Raw genomic sequence first — 19,840 nt, forward strand, 5'->3', positions numbered from 1 at the left:
ATAGGTGTGTCAGGAGAGGTCATTTTTGTTGTAGTAATTCTAAATGTTAGGCTTAACTACATTAAACCACAATGTCATTAGGTGTTTGTTGAATTTGTCCCTTAAATACTTTGTATCTGCATTTTTCCCCCATAACTAAAAGTTAAAGTTCATAGTTAGTATTTTATCTACAAATATGACACTGTGACTTCTAAACCTAAACAATAAGTTGCCTAGATTTACTTACCTTTCTTCTTTGTTTCTTCTTTCATTTTCTTTGCTTTTTTTTTAATGCACTATTTGACCTATCACCACTATCTTCGATCTGCTTTGTGTTCGTATAGTTAGTTTTTTAAGATCTAGTGTATCTCATTTTTAATACATCTTAAGAGCTACAATACAAGATACTATCTGCTGCTTCAATATGCACTCATATGTAATCCGGTGATTATATGTTTTATCGATAACATAGAGATAAAGTTAGAGATTATTATGCTTACCAAAAAAAAATTACAGCATTATCCTTAATTAGTTGTTGGCGCTTAAAATAACAAATAAGAAATCCAACTAATTCCATAAAGTGTCAAAATAAATCACAAGTTTTATTATATACGTGTGACTATGTGTGGACACAGTGATCAACACCTAGAATGCCAGAAAAGAAGAGAAGACGAACTAAGGAAAGAAAAAAAGGGAAATGTGAATAGTTGATATTGGCACATAATGTTCAAGAATTAGTTAATCTTAACACTTGATATACAAGGTCTTGAAAGTTATTATATCATATGAAAAAACAAACCCTAAGCTTGACCATCTTTACTAAGGGGTAATTTGTTGAAAAGAAGTCTTGTGGGGGAAACACTACAACAATCACCTTAACTACAATAGGGGTTTAGTGTGATTAAACCAAAATGTTATAATGCTTAGAGTCACAGGGTCATAAGTACTACAACCTGCAGCGCAATGAGAAAGTCCAATACATAGTAGTACCAAACGAAATGCGAGTATTATTGGAAAGAGCAATCCAAATGGAGCTAGTATATTGCTTAATTTCATATTTCTACCAACTAAGCGTTTGGGTTGGTGGCCATCACTAAGCCATTTAAGGCTTGGTGGGGTGAGAGACAAGAGTTCAACCATTGCCTCCCACCAATTACCACATTAAGTGGTTTCTTAAAAAATTCAGACGGGTGCGTAGCACATTCGTACTCTTAGATTAGGATAGTATAGGATTCTATAGATAAAGTGATGATTGACAAAAAAAGAAAAAAAAGAAAAAGATGAACTCTAAAGACTAAGGCCTATTTGATAAATCAGTTCAACATTTAAACTTAATTAATTCAAATCTTAACATGTTTAGATACATTTAATAACTAAAAATTGAATATTTAAATTAATTAAATGGCATCAAATTTCCTAGATAAAATTTGTATTAAAAAATAAGTGATAAACTATTCACTCATTATTTATGTAATACACACTCAAATGTATCAAATTTAGTATTCAATAATATAATGGATTTAGTTTCAAATTTCAAATTTTAATTTTCAAACTTTAATTTTATCAAATGCATCCTAGGTACGAACATGAAAGGTTTTGACATGATCAAAATATATTTGAACTTAAAGACCCGTGATAACTTGTGAATGTCTACAATCTACCCTTTGATGAATTGTGTGGGCTTGACTTGTTGGAGTAGAAAATTCTTCTTTGAATTTGAATAAGTGGCTAAGGGTCTGTTTGATAACATAAAAAAGTGCTGAATCTGAATTTTTTCAGACATTCAGATGTTTTGAGTGTTTGATAAATGAAAATCTATTTGCTGAACTTGTTAAGCAGTACTGAACCTGTGCGTATTTTTTTTCAGCACAAAAATCCTAACTGAATGTTTAATTCTGATAAGAATCAATAGAATTATTTCAACTACCTTATCTTATCTACCAAATCTACTCTTGTTTGTTAATTATGTTCAAAATTCTTATCTAATTAAACAACCTAATATTCTCTATCTAACGATTTTTAGTTTCTCTTTTCTCCCTTTTTAATGACTTTCACATCTTCTCCATATTCCTCATATAATATATTTCATCTTTTAAATTAATTTGATTTAAAAATAAATATTGTCATTTTCATACCTTATAATTTTAAATTAATTAAATCATAGATTCTATTTCTTTTTTGAATGAAAGGATATAAGGACAAAATTGTCAAATTAAACTTATTAAGCATTCAGCTATAAATATTTATCAAACAATATAAATAGGTTTAGTATTAAAATTCAGACATTCATATATTTTTTTCAGTGTTTAAAATTCAGCAAATTAATTGTTTCAGTATTCAGATTTCAGAATTCGGACTTCAGAATTCAGATTCAGTTTTCTCAAACGGAACCTAAGACAAGTTACAAATAGCTCACACTTTTAAATATTAGTAATTGATCAAAATATCATGTACTCCCAGTGTACGATGCGGGGATCATATTGGAGAGAAACACCCGGAAGACCCCTACCAAAGAGATTTAATATATAAGTCAGAAATTGAATATTGACCCAAAAATTGAAACTACTAAGTTTTGAACCCTTACCTATATATTAAACATTCTTTTCCATCCCTCAAAATAATGTGGGATACTATTCTTACTCATGGAATCTAATAATTTCTTCCTCCATACGTAGCCTTCACATTAAATTCAAGTTCACAAACTTTTAGCCAAACCTACTCTAATACTAGGGCAAACCCACATTAACACCTTAAAACTTGTGAATTACTTTGATATTTTGTTGAATTAGTTGTCTTCTTACTCGTTATGGACAAATTTAGACCAAAAGTTATACTATAAATTATACTACTCCTTTCGTTCCATTGAAAGTGTCATATTTTTCATTTTGAAATGTTCCAAAACAACTGTAATGTTAGAAAAGTCAAAACAGTTTTTAGTCTCTCTTTCCAATCATATACATGTTACCCTTCTTTCTAATCATATGCATGTTACTATTCAAATTTAAATTTTGAATTTGTGGGGATAAAATTGGGAAGAGAAGTACAAACATCACTATCAAACCATTATTTTTAAGAAGTTGAATTTCTCAAACATGACTAAATATATGGGACAGAAGAAGTAACTAGTTTCAATTGGACAAAACTCATCTTATCAGGCATTTTCATAGACACCAATTCCCAAGTTCGATGAATAAGATCCTATATCAATACGAAATCACGGCAAAGACCAAGTTAAGGAAAATAAATCTGTTTCTTATTCCATACTCTTGGTCATATGAGCTCTTATTATTTTAATCCATTTCATCCTCGTTACAATTAGAAAGCATCTCAATGGAGCTTTTATTGCTAAAGAAAGCATCTCTTTCCTCAATGTCCCCAGGAAGTAATACGTACGTAGAATAATAAATACAGGAAATCTTCTTCAAAGTACATGTATTATAGTCAAGATTGACACTTGAATTAGTTGAAACTAATTCTATACTTAGGCTGTTGATCTGGAAAAAAGAGGCCAAAATGTCTTTCTGTCTCCGCTCCAGGCTTCTGGTTTTCCTCAAACATGGCAAACAGAAAAGTTTCTATACCTCTTCCTGGCCTTCTTGGAGTCCCTTTTCCACTTTTAACATGGCTAATCACATTCTTATAGTAAATGCCTGCATTTGCAGATGAAGCAACTGGAGGATTTCCATCAGATAGCCAACCAGTTTCAGATACAACAATGTTTACACTAGAACCGCCTTCTTTTTCTAGAGCTGAATAATGAGCATCCAAAATTGCATCAAAATGTTTTGATATCCAAATGAGCCGTCTTGAACAGCAATTCCTCGTGAGGTGAATAATGCGTAATCGAGTGAAATGTCGCCCGGATCACCAATATAGCTGAAGTAGGGGTACACATTGACTAGCAGTGGCGCATTATTTCGAACTAGGATATCAATTATAGGTTAAATGAATAGTTTTTCCTCGTTCAAAAACAAACCTCGTGAGGAAGGATAAGAGACGCTTAGCAGACCTGCAGATATTGAAGTTGAAACCTTGATTTGGTTCTGAAGCCCAGCCGATGCTAATGCATTTTGTATCTTTTCCATGGCTGGGGCAACATATTGAGCAATGCTAGAACTTGATGATACTTCATTTCCAACCGATATGTACCTGAACTTCACAGCTGGTGAGTAATTTTTTTATGTTGTTTTGAACCCAATCTGCAGCTGCTGAAGGATTGGTTGCAATGGACTGAATGTCTTCATTGGCAACATCAATAAGAAGTTCTATATTCGGCCATCTTAGAGCATTGAGAACTTCAGGGACCGGGGCATAAATTCTCAGTTTCTTGATGCCATTCCGTTTGTAAAGATTTATAACATCTTGTGCTGATGGTAGATTGTTGCCATTTAGCCCATAACAGACGCCTATAGATTGTACCGCTGCATAAGAATTGATACTATCATCATAGCAACCGATCTATATAATCATCGGCCCTCTTCTGTGGTTCTTCAACAACTGTTTCGCATTTTACTTTGAGGTCCAAAATTTAATTAATTAATGGCCCAACAGTAGTCATGTTTCGTCGTCCATCCGCGAATGACCCAAAGTCTAATACGCGTTGGGTCTAGTTTTGCTCAACAAGATTAGCATTGAGTAAAACAGAAATAGCAAATAAAGTGCTCTCACAAGGGTGGTCCGGCGGTAAGCGGGCTCTTAAGAACCCTTGAGTAGACTTGTCAACGGTCCGGGTCTAGATCCGGATCCGTGAAATTATTGCGGGTACGGATAGGAATTTAATTCCGTTACCCGGAGCCGGATCCAGATCTGTTTTGTCAAACAAAAAACGGTTCGGATACGGAATATAGTATTCCGACCCGTATTAGATCCAGATCCGGATATAACTAGATTAATAATTTAAAAAATATATATTTATCAATATAACTTGATTAGGGTGATATATTTGAGTAAAGTCAATTTGATTTCTTTTCTTATTTGATTTTTTTTTGTATTAGTTAGAAATTAGTTTACAAAAATTTTTTTTCTCATTTTTATTAAAAATTGTAAGTTTTGATAAATTTTTTCGGCTAGACCCGACCCGGATTTGAGACCCGTCGGATCTAAATCCGGAACATAGAATAGAAGACCCGTCGGATAAACGGGTCCGGTATGGTATACCAGGTCCGGAATAATGAATTTCGGCCCGGACTCGGCCCGTTGACAGGCCTACCCTTGAAGTCCTGTGTTCAAATCTTACCCTGTACTTAAACCACTGTGACTCGCCCGTAGTCGCTGCGTGGGGTCATGGCGCACTCTTCCGGTTTGATGTGCCGGTTTGGATTTTAAGGGTTCGAGTCGGGTATATTCCGGGTACCAAAAAAAATAAAAAAGAAATAGCAAATAAAGCAACCTAAATTATCTCTCAAGCTCCAGAGGTTTTTTAGTTCTTTTTTTAAAAGCAAGAAAGAGGTGGGATTTAATAAGCAGGGAAGAGCTCCAAAAAAAATTTTTCTTTTTTTTTAAGTAGGGAAGGGGTGAAATTTAATAAACAAGGAGGGGGAGGGGGATTAGAATTTAAGACCAAAAAACTTAAGAACTAGGAATGGCAACGAAAATGGATGCCTACACGAGAGTAATGGGCAGGGGCAGGGGTACTACAAATTTGCTTTCAATTTGATTACATGGCCATTAATTTGTTGGATTGATTAAAAATAACATAAAATAGAATCATGTGTCTGTTATCTCTTATCTCTTGGGTTAGTTGAATCATTAACAATTTTGAGACTGGGAAGCATGTTTTTTTAAATATTTTTCTTTTGGTGATACTTTTTAGAGTGGAGAATTTGATGATAGTTTGTTATATGCTTTTTGCTCTATTAAATCATCAGCAATCCATTTATTCTTGTTTATTCATAATTTTGCTTTAGTATATGATTTCTTGTAAAGTTCACCATTGTGTGCATATATTTTTATTGTTGCCTTCTTCCCCCGCGGTGGAAACAGGGCAGGGCGGGGCTGGGGGCTGAGGGCTGGGAGATGGGGCAGGGGACGGGGGACGGGGGAGTTATTTGGCAATGGGTTCCGCCCCTACCTTGTCCTGTTGCCATCCATATCGAGGACCTTCAACAAGGCAATGGAGCCTTTATAAATAAATTTCTGGCGATGCCATATACAAGGAGCACATCCAAGTTATTTCTCTCCCTTTCTGCAAACTTTTTTCAGCCAATAGGTATAGGCATGGTTGGACATTGATGAAAATTCAATGGTGTCTAGTGTCAAAATCAAATTATCGTTGGTTAATAATTAGACTTTGCATTTTTGGTCCTCATTATTTGGAATTTAGGTGACTGTGGTCCTTGGGAGTCGAATAGTTAATAGTCGAAATTTTGAGATGAAATGAAATGCCAATTGAATTAAAGTATTAAACGCAATTGGAATATGTTTCAAAGTCCATAAATAAATCAAAACAAGAAAAAGCAAATAAAAAATTGTTTGATTTTAATTATGATCTAGTAAAAATTACAGAATAATATTTTTTTTAGAATGATAAAGAATTCATCATCCTCTAACATCTAAAGAAAGTTATTCAAAAAATTCCCATAAAAGTCCATTCAAGCATTTCGTGTCAACAAAAATATATTCTCAAGCATAAAGAGCACTATCGTTTTAAATTAGTCTAATTAGACAGTAAATGGAAAACATAGTGGCTAAGAACAAGGTTTCAGGACTCAAAGATCCTAAGTTTTAATCCCCTTCCGCCTCCTTACTTCTTGAATCCCATCCCTCTGTGCTAGAAAAAAATTATTTTTAGAAATTAAAAAAGATAGTGTAAGAGTAGCAGAAGGCTAATTCTAATACAACTTTGGCCTAACTACTATTGCTACTACAAAAATTCCACCACAACTTTTGGATTCAAGTTTCAAGTGTTCCTAAGTTGGAATAACTAGTGAAGGCAAGTAGCTGTAAATGCTTGTAGGGAAGTTGCCAATTTATTGAATTAGTTTAACAATTGCTTTAAAAATCTAAGTCATTTAAAACTTAATTGTGTATAACCTAATGAAATCCATAGAAAAGGAAGATAACTTAATGTACACAAGCATACATCTACATGCTTACATTTTAAAAGCTATATCCAATTGAGTGTTAAGTGCAAACTAATATAGCAAGATATTCATGTGTAAGATAATGTACATATATTACACTAAATGAATTTAGTTTTCCTTTCCATTACTCGAATGGTTATATTTGGTGACTAACTCTACTATGTGACTATGTGATTATATCTTGTATCTCCTATTGCCAGATAAGGTGGAGATATTTTAGCATTCCTACATTCTTACAACCTATAAATAGAGGTTCTAACATAAATGTCTTGAATCCACATTCTACACTTGTTGATCCTAATCAAAAGTGGATTCTTGTAGTATAGTCTCTACTCCTAAAACAAGTGTAAAAAAGACACTAAATATATATCGGACACAGGACACAAAAGGAGATTCTTGTGGTATGGTCTCTACTACTAAAACAAGTGTAAGAAAGACACTGAATTTATATCGGATAAAGTAGAGTGTTAAGTAAGGTTTTAGTCTTAACTTTAGGTTTCAATTTGTAGATTGGAGTGGACAATAGTAAGGTTTCAATCTAACCCTAGGTTTCAGTGTGTAGATTCGAGTGGACAATAGTGAGATAAAGGCTATGGGTAAATTGGAGTGGACAACAATAAAATAAGGTTGTGTGTAAATTGGAGTGGACAATAATGAGATAAGACTGGTTGTTTATCTTGGATACGATTCACAGAGACCTATTACACCAGATTACACACCAATTCTATAAGGGCTGTTTATCTTGACACGATGAGTTGAGACCTTTTACATTGGATTACACTAATTCTATAAGGGCTATTTATCTTGAACACGATGAGTTGAAACCTTTTACGCTAGATTATAAGCGTGTGAATCATCTGAAACCTATTGCACCGGATTATACTAATTCTATAAGGTCACGAATTGTCTGAGACCTATTGTAGCTTATTACACTTATTTTGTAGGGGCGCATATCGTCTCACTAATTTTGTAGGGGTGCATATCTTGAATAGAACGACCTAGTCCACACCTTAACCCATGCCAAATTTACTTTAAATGGAACAAATTCTTACATTTTTCATGCACTATGGAGGTAAGGTTAATTTTGTCCAATGTTCTGTTAAATTTGATTTGGAAAATTATTCTAACTAATCTGATTATTTTACCCCAGAACCAACACTTTCTATATTCATTTTTTTTGCACAAACCCTACAAATTAGAAGATACTTGTAGCATAGGGTTTTTTGCTTAATAGAAACAAAAGAAATGAAACAAATGAAGTGGAACCATTATCACAGACATCAATTTCCGAGTTTGACAAATAAGATCATATCAATGACCGGCAAAGACCAAGTTAAGGAAAATAAATCTGTTTCATGCTCTTGATCAGATAAACTCGCATTATTTTAATCCATTTCATCCTCGTTACATTAAGAAAGCATCTCTATGGAGCTTTTATTGCTACAGAGCTAAAGAAAATATCTCTCTCCTCAATGTCCTCATGAAGTATGACAAATATAAGAAGTCATTTACATACTAAATGTGGTCTTGTCATGCATGACACTTGAATTAGTCGAAAGTAATTCCATACTTAGGCTGTTGATCTGGAAAAAAGAGGCCAAAATGTCTTTCTGTCTGCGCTCCAGGCTTCTGGTTTTCATCAAACATGGCAAACAGATAAGTTTCTATACCTCTTCCGGGCCTTCTTGGAGTCCCTTTTCCACTCTTAACATGGCTAATCACGTTCCTATAGTAAGTGCCTGCATTTGCAAATGAAGCGGCAGGAGGGTTTCCATCAGATGGCCAGCCAGTTTCTGATACGACAATCTCGACATTAGAACCGCCTTCTTTTTCTAGAGCAGCATAATGAGCATCCAGAATTGCATCAAAAATGTTATGATATCCAAACGAACCATCTTGAACAACAATACCTCTTGAGCTAAACAATGCATAATCTAGTGAAATGTCGACTGGGTCACCAATATAGCTGAAGAACGGGTACACATTGACTAGCAATGGTGCATTATTTCGGACTAGCAGATCAATTATAGGTTTAATGAATGGTTTAGCCTCGTTCGAAAACAAACCTTGCGAGGGAGGATAAGAAACGCTTAGCAGACCTGCAGATATTGATGTTGAAACCTTGATTTGGTTCTGAAGACCTGCTGATGCTAATGCATTCTGTATCTTTTCCATGGCCGGACCAACATATTGAGCAATGTTAGAACTCAATGGTACTTCACTTCCAACCGATATGTACCTGAACTTCACAGCTGGTGAGTAATTTTTTATGTTGTTTTGAACCCAATTTACAGCTGCTGAAGGATTGGTTGCAATGGATTGAATGTCTTCATTGGCAACATCAACTAGAAGCTCTATGTTGGTTCCTCTTAGAGCATTGAGAACTTCAGGGACTGGGGCATAAATTCGCATTCTGTGGATGCCATTTCGATTGTAAAGATTGATAACGTCTTGTTTTGAGGGTAGACTGTTGCCATTTAGCCCATAAGAGATGCCTATATATTGTGCCCCTGCACAAAAATTGACGGACAATAGTTCAATCACTTGAGAGTTCAAATCAAAGTATTGAATTCTAGGAGATATGGATTGTGTCGCATTCACTTTCTTATTTGTTTGTGAATCACATACTTGTTTTTTTTTACACACCCTTTTCACTATTTCATAGCATAAAAATTTTCGGTTAATGGGTATGTAAATTTCATTTTCCTTCTAAAAACTTGAGATGTGCAATATTGCGCAGTGATACCTATCATGATTAACAAATTATTAAGCTCATCAATGATTTTTTTTGGGCAAATTTCACTTTACCCCCTGTGGTTTAGCGTTTTTTACATAACCCCCCTATGGTTTTAAAAGCTATACATAACCCCCTTATGGTTTGGATTAAAGTGTCAAAGTGACAGGAATGATCATTCATAACGGAGTCACCTAAAGTCAAAATTACCCTTATGTAAAGTTGAAAATTATTTATTAACCAAGGGGGGTTATATGTATATTTTGAAAACCATAAGGGGGTTATATGGTAAAATATTAAACTATAAGGGGTTTATATGGTAAAATATAAAAATCATACGTGGTTAATGTATCATGTATTTATAAGGGTAATTTCGACATTTTTATAAGTTCCGTTACGAGTGACTATTTCCGTCACTTTGACACTTTAATCCGAACCATGAGGGGGTTATTTATACCTTTTGAAATCATAGGGGGGTTATGTAAAAAAAGGCTAAACCACATGGGGATAAAATGTAATTTGCCCTTTTTTTTCACGTATGAACATTGCAGAAAATGTTCAATCACGGATGGTGCAATAAAAATATTTGAGATCAATATAAAAAAGTTAAAGCAGTTGCATTACTTTGTAAAAAGAAGTCAAAATGCTTAAATACAATGTAATATTTTATGTTGGACATCCATTTCTGCTCACTGCTTGAATCAGCTATGAAATCAAGTGGTGTTTTGCTCTTTCTAAAAAAACCTAATGGAGATAATAATTGCCACTGTGTAAGCAAAGATTCTTCGTCTCATAACCACTACAAACTTTCGAAAGTGTAGACATGAATGAAGGATGAGCCTCAACTCCCAATCAAATATCATCCAGTTGCAATTGTAAAGATGTAATTATGATACATTGCACAATTTAAAACAATCTAGAATTGTGATTAAATCTTCATTAGTGAATATGAGATGCATGAAGAAAATAATATAAAGTAAAGGAAAGGGCTAATTGTCTAAAGTGGTCTAGTATATATGCAACACATATTCACTTGCAGACTAGACTCTATATATTTCATTACACCTACATGCTTAAAAGAAAGGGACAAAAAAGGAGATCAATTAAAATAATAGTCATTTGCATGCACATATGATTCGTGGAAACAAGCCAGGAACATCTAGAGAGGTTGAGATATACCTGAGATCCTAGCAATAAGCAAAAACAGCACAAGTAAGGCCAGGACAGTAGTCATCCTACTGTTGTACGTTGCTAAATGGTAGGGAATATGGTTAGGGGAAAAGGGAAGAAAATAGCTCTCAAAAGGTTTACAAAAGAAAGATATGAAAGAATAGACAGGCCAGGGTTCTTCTTACAGGGGAAAAATGACAGACTTCAAAGAAAAGAAAAGAAAACATGCAGCACAAGTTTGATCCTCACCATTCTTATATCCACTGTTTATTCCCCCATCATCCAAATCTTTATGTGGTTGAGGTGCATGTTCGTCTGTACCGGTCATTGCTCACGCATATGTACTTCATTCAACTCTTTCTAATTCATGCAATTTTTCTATCCTAGTTTTGTGCTAAATTGAGGATTGAGTGTTCTTCAAGTAAATGGGTGTAAGTAGAAAAAATAAAATGGGCAAGAAACAGGTACATATTCAATTAAATGGATTGTTACTAGATAATTGGATAACCATTATCCATTTAAGTACAATCTATTTATAACCATTTAGTAAATGAGTCTAAGTGGACCAGATCAATTTGATCCATGAACCATTTAGATGGAACTGTTAATGATCCAAATATTCATTTTACCACCTCTAAACGTCGAATTCTATCACAATTTTGTAAAGAATTTAGGCTGAAAACTCTTTGTAATTTGTATTGTAACATCTTTGTATATGCACAATTTTATCAATATAGCACCATCCCTGTATATTCCAATAAAGCTAGAAAATTGAACATTTATGTAGGCTTAAGGACTTTCAATTATACTCTACAAAAATATGTAATAGCACCATATATGTGTCCACTAAGATAGCCAATATATGCACTACTAGAACAATAGTTATTGCCACAGATCTACTCTCAAAAAAATATGTAAGAATTTCTTTTTTTTTTAGAAAAATTCTTTTTATTGATATAGAAATCAGTTTGAAAAAAAAGAGGGAAGCCTCAGTAAAACAAGGTAAACACACGAAAACTATGTAAGAAGTTGTCATTCTTTTACGCTTGTCGGTTAAGTTTATAAAGTAGGTTTCAGTTAAGGGTTTTCATCCAATATCGTTCTTGTCTGTGAGATCATGCTCCTGGTTTAGATAACATTGCGTGCAAGTTAGTGACAAATTTCCAACATAAGACAAGATCATCCACTTCATGTTTGCCATGGAAAATTCAAAGTTAATGCATTTGGAATTTAAGAATATTAATTCAAAAGAATGATGTCTACAAAATAAAATTAAAATCTGTGCGAACCAAATTTTTAATGGTACAAAATAATTCTCAAAGCTATGATTCCTTCCGCAAAAAAAAAAAAAGAAAAAAGAAAAGGAAAGAAAGACAGGAAGGGCAAAAGAATGTCTGGTAATTGGAGAAGTCAAAGGTCTATGATGGAGATTCAAAAAACTTGAGCGACAATGAATAACCTACAGCAATGTTTCCTAGACTAATGCAGGTTTTTTACACTGGCAGCTTGGATGCGTTTGATGTTAAAGCCATAAAAGTTGGCCCTCCATATATCAACTTTATCTTTTATTTCTAGATCGGGTGCATTTCTTTTTTTTTTTTTTGTGTGTTTTAACTTTACTAGTAAATAAGTGAATATATTGATTCTATTATCTAATATTCATGTATATATGAGTTGGTATTTCACAGTATTAAATTGTGACACCTCATTTTAATCAATTTACCTTAAAACCATTCATCTCTAATTTTTTTTATTGTTGAGAATAAACAAATTTTAAAACGAAATTACAAATACAAGAGTTCTCAAATTTTCATGAAAAGCTCCGTTATTCTACTTTTTCTTTTTATTGGAGAGAATTAAAACTCTTAGTTTTGATAACTTTTATTTTTTTTTAACGTAGAGGAAACAAACAAGAAAGGCAAAGGATAAAATGTGAAATCAAAATCATTACAAAGTTTGATGGCGTTGCATACAATTAGGTGCTACCAATGTTGTGCAATTGTACAGTTTGAAGAAAAGAAAAAATTTACTACATTGATATGAGATCGAGGTCTATGTTATTTTGGAAATCAATAGGGAGGTATTTAACTTTTGAAAAAACTAGAAGAGAGTAGAGTTAGTGTAATTTACTCAGCTATATTATAATACTTCTTTTGTTTCAAGTAAATTATATGCCATCTTAAATGCCCAATAGTCATACTACATTTTTTGTGACCATTTGCAGGGGCCAGAATTCCGTGCACTTATGCCCAGTTAAAAAACCAAAGTGAAAAATAGTTGTACTTCTAAATTATGTAATTGGTTTTCTACTTGATTGTTTTTTTATCCTTATCTTCTCCGCTAAATTGCTTACCCAAAAAAAAAAAAAAAAAAAAAACTTCTTCGCCAATCTCTATATGAATGTGTAAATTCGGCTAAATTCAGATTAATCAAATGGACCAAAGAGTTGGGTCCTTTGAGTTCGCGACTCCCAGTCGTTGTTTAAAAGGAAAATATTAGGGTTCCCAAGCAGCAACAATTCAAATGGTGCAGTTGTATGTCTAATTTATTTGAGGTATTTTAGTTGATTTGGTCCAAATTTCTTAGCTCACAATAATTTAATATCTTTTTTGGTATTTTGTTTTTGGGTTTAAGAATCAGTTAGTCAGTTTGAGGTAGCACCATGCATCTCCTTAAGTAATTCTCCACCATGTAATGTAGCCTCGTTTGGAGTTGCGATGATTTTGATAAAAAAAATCACTTTTAAGTGGTAAAAGTACTTTTGAGATGTTTGACAAACACCATCCCATAAAATTAGAAGTAGAGATTTTGGTGTTAAAAGCACTTTTAGTAAAACTCAATATGAGAAGCAATACAAGATTATTAAGATAGTCGACTGAAAATTATTCAAAGCAATACTAGGCTTAACTACATTAACCACTAAAATTATGTTCTTGTTGCACTTTGACCGCTAAGTTCTTTGTATTAGCAATTTGCTCCTATACCTAAGAGTTTAAGTTGATAGCAATATAGTCCTAAAAGATGATATATTGATTTCTATTCTTACATATTAAGTGCCTAGAACTACATACCTCTCTTCTTCTTCTTCTTCTTTTTTAGGGTTAATCACATTTTATCCCCTTAAAGAATACCTCATTTCTCAGTTTACCCCCTAACCTTTAATTTTACTCATTTAATCCCCTTTTGACTTTTCATTTACCTTGTTTTCCTTTCTTTTATTTCTTTTTCTCTTTCTTCTTTATTTAATTCTTCCCCTTTCCCACAAAAATGTTCACCTTAATGATTGAAATTAAAAAAGAGGAATTGCAGAGATCTATCTTTTCCTCAAATGATTAAAAAAAATATTCAAATCACTTTCCTAAAATACAATTTTTTTAGCCTTTCAATTCTTTCAATTTTGGTTTTCCTCTTTCCTTTCTAGTTTCTCATTTTTTTCTCAAGAAAATATCATAAGATGAAATTATTTTCCTTTCTTTTATTTATTTTTCTCTATCTTCTCTCTTTCACCCTTCCCAATAGAAATTTCATTTCAACGAAAATTTTTGTTTTGAGTTTGTAATTGCATATTTCTGGGTGAAGGTTTAAAAGGCATCAAAAACTAATTTTGATTTTTTGTATGATGCCACATGTCACAAATTTCAATTGATGATTATTAATCAGGTCACAATTTCATCTTAAGATATTTTCTTGGGAATAAAATGAGAAACTAGAAAGGAAAGAGGAAAATCCAAAATTAAAATAATTGAAAGGCTAAAAAAATTATATTTTAGGAAAGTGATTTGAATATTTTTTTAATCATTTAAGGAGAAGATAGATCTCTGCAATTTCTCTTTTTTAATTTCAATCATTAAGATGAAGATTTTTGTGGGAAAGAGAAAGAATTAAACAAAGAAAAAAGAGAAAAAGAAATAAAAGAAAGGAAAATAAGGTAAATGAAAAGTCAAAATAATGCAAGGGCAATTTTGTCCTAAAGGGGGTTAAGTGAGCAAAATTAAAGGTTAGAGGGTAAACTGAAAAATGAGGTATTTTTTAAGGGGATAAAATGTGATTAACCCTTTTTTTTATTGTTGTTATCTACCACAATTTCCTTCCATTTGACACAAATAATTGGATACTTGGAATTTTTATTTTAGATTTGTTGTACCTGATTCTTTTATTTTTTTTCATGGTATTTTGGTATGTAAGTTCCCATTGTTAAGACCTACAAAATTAAAGGTTCCCTATGTATAAAATTGTGTTTAATCTAGTAATTGTATGTTGAAAACATATAGCGATAAAGGTAAAGATTATATGCATTAGTTGTTAGGTTTAAAAATAACAAATAAATGAGCCAACTCATGCACAAAAATTTTGTTAAAGTAAGGCCTGTTTGATAACCCAATTCGGCACTTAAACTTGATGAATTCAAATCATAATATGTTAAGACGCGTTTGATAGCCAAAAATTAAACTTCTAAATTAATTAAGTGGCACTGAATTTCTAAGGCAAAACTTGCTTCCAAAAATAATTAATAAGTTATTCACTTATCACTGAATGCAATATTCATTCAAATGTATTTGATTTAATAATTAACAATTCAAAAACTTAATGAATTCAGAGTTTGGACTTCAAATTTCAAATTTCAGTTGTCAAACTTCAGTTTTATCAAATGCACCCTAAATCAATATTATTATTTTGAATATACAAGTAATTAGGAGACAAAATTATTGCAGCATAGAATGCAAGAAAAAAAAAAGAAGAGATAAAGTTTAAAGAAAAAAGGAAAAGAAAGTTTAGTTGGTCTTAGCAATTAATGTCCAAGGGCTAGTTAATTAGACACTCAATATATATCAAGGGCGTGAAAGTTATTATGGATTCCCTAAGCATTAACTATTCGTTATAGGGGGCAAAATGTTGATAGAAAGAATTTTCATGGAAAAAGTGCAACAAACGCCAAAGTACAATGGGATTTGATGTGATTAAGCCAAAATGTTGCAAGTAATTGTATCCACAAAGGCCTGCAATACAATGAGAAATTCAATACTCAAGTTGCATTAGTGATTACACAAAATGCAAGTATTATTGGAAAGAGCAATCAATCCAAAAGGAACAATGATTAAACAAAATGCAAGGATTACCGGAAAGAGCAATCCAAAAGGAACAATGTCATGGGCACATGTTCGTTCAATTGGCACTCCACGAAATGGTGGTTTGGGTAGAAAACGACCCCGCCTTGATGTATTATTGTGGTCCTCAGCTAAGTTGAAGCTTCTGGTGCAACAAACCTTAGAAACACACCTTGGTATATTCTTGGAAAAAGCCTCAAAGAAAAGTGCATTACTATTATGTCCTTTGTTATTTTTATTTTTTTCCTTAAATTTTAGACTGATCTATATATGTTGCCTAATGAATTTGATAGAGTATGATTGGCACATTCTTCTTAATTTGGTTTTAGTTCTTTTGAAGTTCTTTTACCAAAAAAAGAGATTATAGTCAAACCTAAGTTGGTTTATGTTTGGATTTGACATTCTTCTTAATTTGCTTTTAATTTATTGGTTTTAGGCTGGACCAAGATATTGAGCAATGGTAGAATCTAAAAGCATGTTATTTTCCAACAAGAAAGATTTGGAAGCCAAAAATTACTTTCAAAGAAAAAAAATAAAGGTTGATTCTCAAAATTCACCTTGTCTTAGCTTGAAGTAAGCTAAAGTAGCAGTTAATCAACAAACAGGCGAAAAAATAGTCAAAAGAGCTTTTATTATTATTATTTTTTTGTCGCAACGATAACATTTTTATAACCTAATTTATCTTATTCTGCAAGGAAGGAGGCGTAAAGAGACTGTATAAGAAACTAACAGGTATAGATCTAATTAGATCAAAGGTGTGCTCTGATAGTTTCTTTGGATTTTTTTCACTGAAGGTGGAGTTTGAACCCTGACCTACAACCCAAAGAGAGATTTAGTTCCTTTCTGGTGGCCATTGAGTTAAAGTTCCTAGCGATTTTTTTTTTTTTTCAACTGCTCTTAGTGGTTCAAAAGAGCTTTTGATAATGGGATAGATTTTGTACATCCTTACACTATATAAGATTGAGTTTTGGTCAAAGAGAGAATTGAATTTCAACCACATGGTAGAGGCATTTTGGGAATTTGGAAAGTGTGTTGCTTTTTTAAGCGTTTGGTGTAACTGATTGCAACGTGTGTTTGGGTATTTTTACATTAAAACACCATGTTTGTACATTTAAAGCTTGTATTTATAGACACATTTGGATATTTGTGGAATGTGGGCTTATTTGGCGATCATTTGTGCATTTGGTCAAATTCATAAAGCGTGTGTTTTTGTGCAATTACTAAAATGGGATTATTATGTAATTAAAATAGAGCCACGTTAATGATAACTTCAGTAATTATAGTATAACTCCATTTCAATTGTTTGAAATACTCATAATTATATACTTTCCTGAAGCTCAGCCATTTGAAACAGTTTCTCTACCAATAATAAAACACTATTTACATCCCAATTAAATGGCCAATAACATGGGTATACTGCTGAGTTATTATCTGAGCATCAATTATGGCTCTTTCAGGGTCTGTTTGGTTGGAAGTAAAATGTTTTCCTTGGGAAAATATTTTCCGTGGAAGTAATTTTCCATGAAAATCATTTCCCTTTTATCATTTTCAGGTGTTTGGTTAGCTTATTGAAAATATTTTCTTACTTCATTTTTCTGATGTTTGTTTAACTTTTGAAATATTTTCACTTTTATCTCTATCTTTACTTTCTACACATTATAACTACATACTTCTTCCCATGCAAAATAAGAAAATTTATCTCATTGTTTAACTTTAAAAAATCTTGAAGAAAGGTATATATGAATAAAAATATTTCCTTAAGCAAATAAATAAATTGCTGGTCATTTAGTGTCAAATATCAATCACATGCAATGCTTATTGTGACATATATCTTGCACTCTCACTGCTGAAAGTTTCTCTAGAAAAGAATGTCCCTATTATACATAATTAATTACTAGCATAGGATGAGCAGGATGAGGTTTTTTTTTTATTTTGAATATACTAGGGGGAGGGTTGGGTGGTACGGGGGAGGGAGTGTAAGGAAGAGGTCTTGGGTTCGAGTCTTCCTGTTTACACTAAAAAAAAAAAAGAACATACTGCAAGATGATTTCAGTAAGTTTGGAACATACTACAGGCAAGATGCATGCATTTCGGAAAACAACTTCAGGAAGTTGGGAAGGGAAGTTGTTTTCCATAAGATGAGTGAAAATATTTTACATAGGAAAATGTTTTCAGTAACTTTTGTGCAACCAAACACGGGAAATTAGGAAAATATTTTCCTGGAAAATATTTTCACCCGAAACAAACGGACCCTCAATTCTTCCTCTTTCACATTCTTCGTTTTCCCCTTTTCGGCTTCCAGGACTGCATTAATTTTTTAGCCTTTACACTCAACATTTTATAATGGTTTTCAACAAAAGCTATATTTCCTTAATATTACTTAATATGCGTTGTTATTTTATAATGATTTTCATTTACTTGCTCACCACAGGCACCTAAAAAATTATCTTTAACCATACGCGCCAAACACCAACACAATGCGCTGGCATTCCCTGCCTAGTAGTCTAAAAAAGAACAAGTTGACATAATAATTTATGGGACGAGAGTGTGCGGAGAAATAGTCAAAATAGAACCAAAAGTTAAAACTTTGCATAAAATTCTAAAATATGAATAGGTCAACCAACAAACAGCATTTATAAATATTCTGGGCGAAGTTAAATAATAATTTTGCTTAGAAAATGACATCAACAGCCAAAGTCAGGCAAGTGATTGCCTATCCTAAGAAATAATCTAAATTTCATTATCAAATTACCAGGAAATATAGGTCACCAACCATTTCTTGAAAGCAACTTTGCTAATCTTCTTAAACGCTTTGTTAAGTTACACAATTATTTTACTTCTTTCATCATTGTCATGCACTCTCTTTTGCTAGTTCTAAAGGGTAAAATATTTTGCGAAGCCAGTTTGATAGCGGTTAAAGATAATCTTGTTAAACAACTTCCTTGAAGGTAAAGGTTATATTTGAAGTGATAAATCATTTGGATTAGAGTTTTTGAAAGTTTGCGTAGAAAAATTTACTATAACGATCTAATGTGTATAAAGTAAATAGATGGTTAAAAAATATGTTAAGAAAATATTTTAAAATTTTTTCATAAATAACTTGCAATCCAAACGAGATCTATTTTCCTTACATCATGTAAAGTTGACAAGAAAAGCTAAAGTTAAGGCTTTTTAACATAAACAACTGCTTGATACAAGTTGCTATGCATGTATACATGTGTGTGTCTATATATATATGTATATATATATAGGCTCACAAGTATGGAAAACAACCCATGGCCCCACACTGCTGAAAAGCGGCCAATGGCCTTCGAGCATGTGACATTGGAGTACAGTGGATATATAAGTTTACAATAAGTTTTTTTTAAAGTGGAAAGTCTTGAACTTAAACCTTCTAATTACAGTAAGCTATTTGTGTATAGTTGAACATAATCATCCAATTGCTAATCAACGAAAATTTGCATTTAACAAGCACCATGTTTAATCGAACTTAGAAGTCACTTAATCAAAAAACTTAGAAGTCACTTGTTAATTAGTCAAGACACATGAAAATAGAACAAAAATAAAATACCTGAGGGTAGAGTTGGTATTTCATCGGAGTGTACTCTGGCATGATGGCTTTTGCTCTGGCGTAATTTATTCTCCATGGCAATTTGAAGTTGAACTCCCAAATTGCAGAACTAGAGAAAGAGACGGGATTGGCCATTGGGTTTCTGCCAAATTGCCTGCCACTTTTGGGAAATTGTCAAATTAATTACAATTATAAACCC

The 19,840-nt window shown here is 32.7% G+C and overlaps 1 protein-coding gene and 1 pseudogene across 1 annotated transcript; both read right to left on the reverse strand.

The window, feature by feature from the left end:
• Positions 1-3,438: 3,438 nt before the first annotated feature.
• On the reverse strand, positions 3,439-6,065 carry LOC113770933 (annotated as a pseudogene).
• A 2,544-nt stretch (positions 6,066-8,609) lies between these two features.
• LOC113770942 (glucan endo-1,3-beta-glucosidase-like) lies at positions 8,610-11,293 on the reverse strand. The gene is made up of 3 exons (XM_027315574.1): positions 11,215-11,293; positions 10,975-11,046; positions 8,610-9,571 (listed from the first exon to the last, which is right to left on the reverse strand). The coding sequence occupies exons 1-3, from the start codon at positions 11,291-11,293 to the stop codon at positions 8,610-8,612; spliced, it is 1,113 nt and encodes a 370-aa protein (XP_027171375.1).
• Between the last annotated feature and the right edge of the window lie 8,547 nt (positions 11,294-19,840).

This window comes from Coffea eugenioides, chromosome 1 (assembly GCF_003713205.1).
Source record: "Coffea eugenioides isolate CCC68of chromosome 1, Ceug_1.0, whole genome shotgun sequence".
NCBI classification, from domain to species: Eukaryota; Viridiplantae; Streptophyta; class Magnoliopsida; order Gentianales; family Rubiaceae; genus Coffea; species Coffea eugenioides.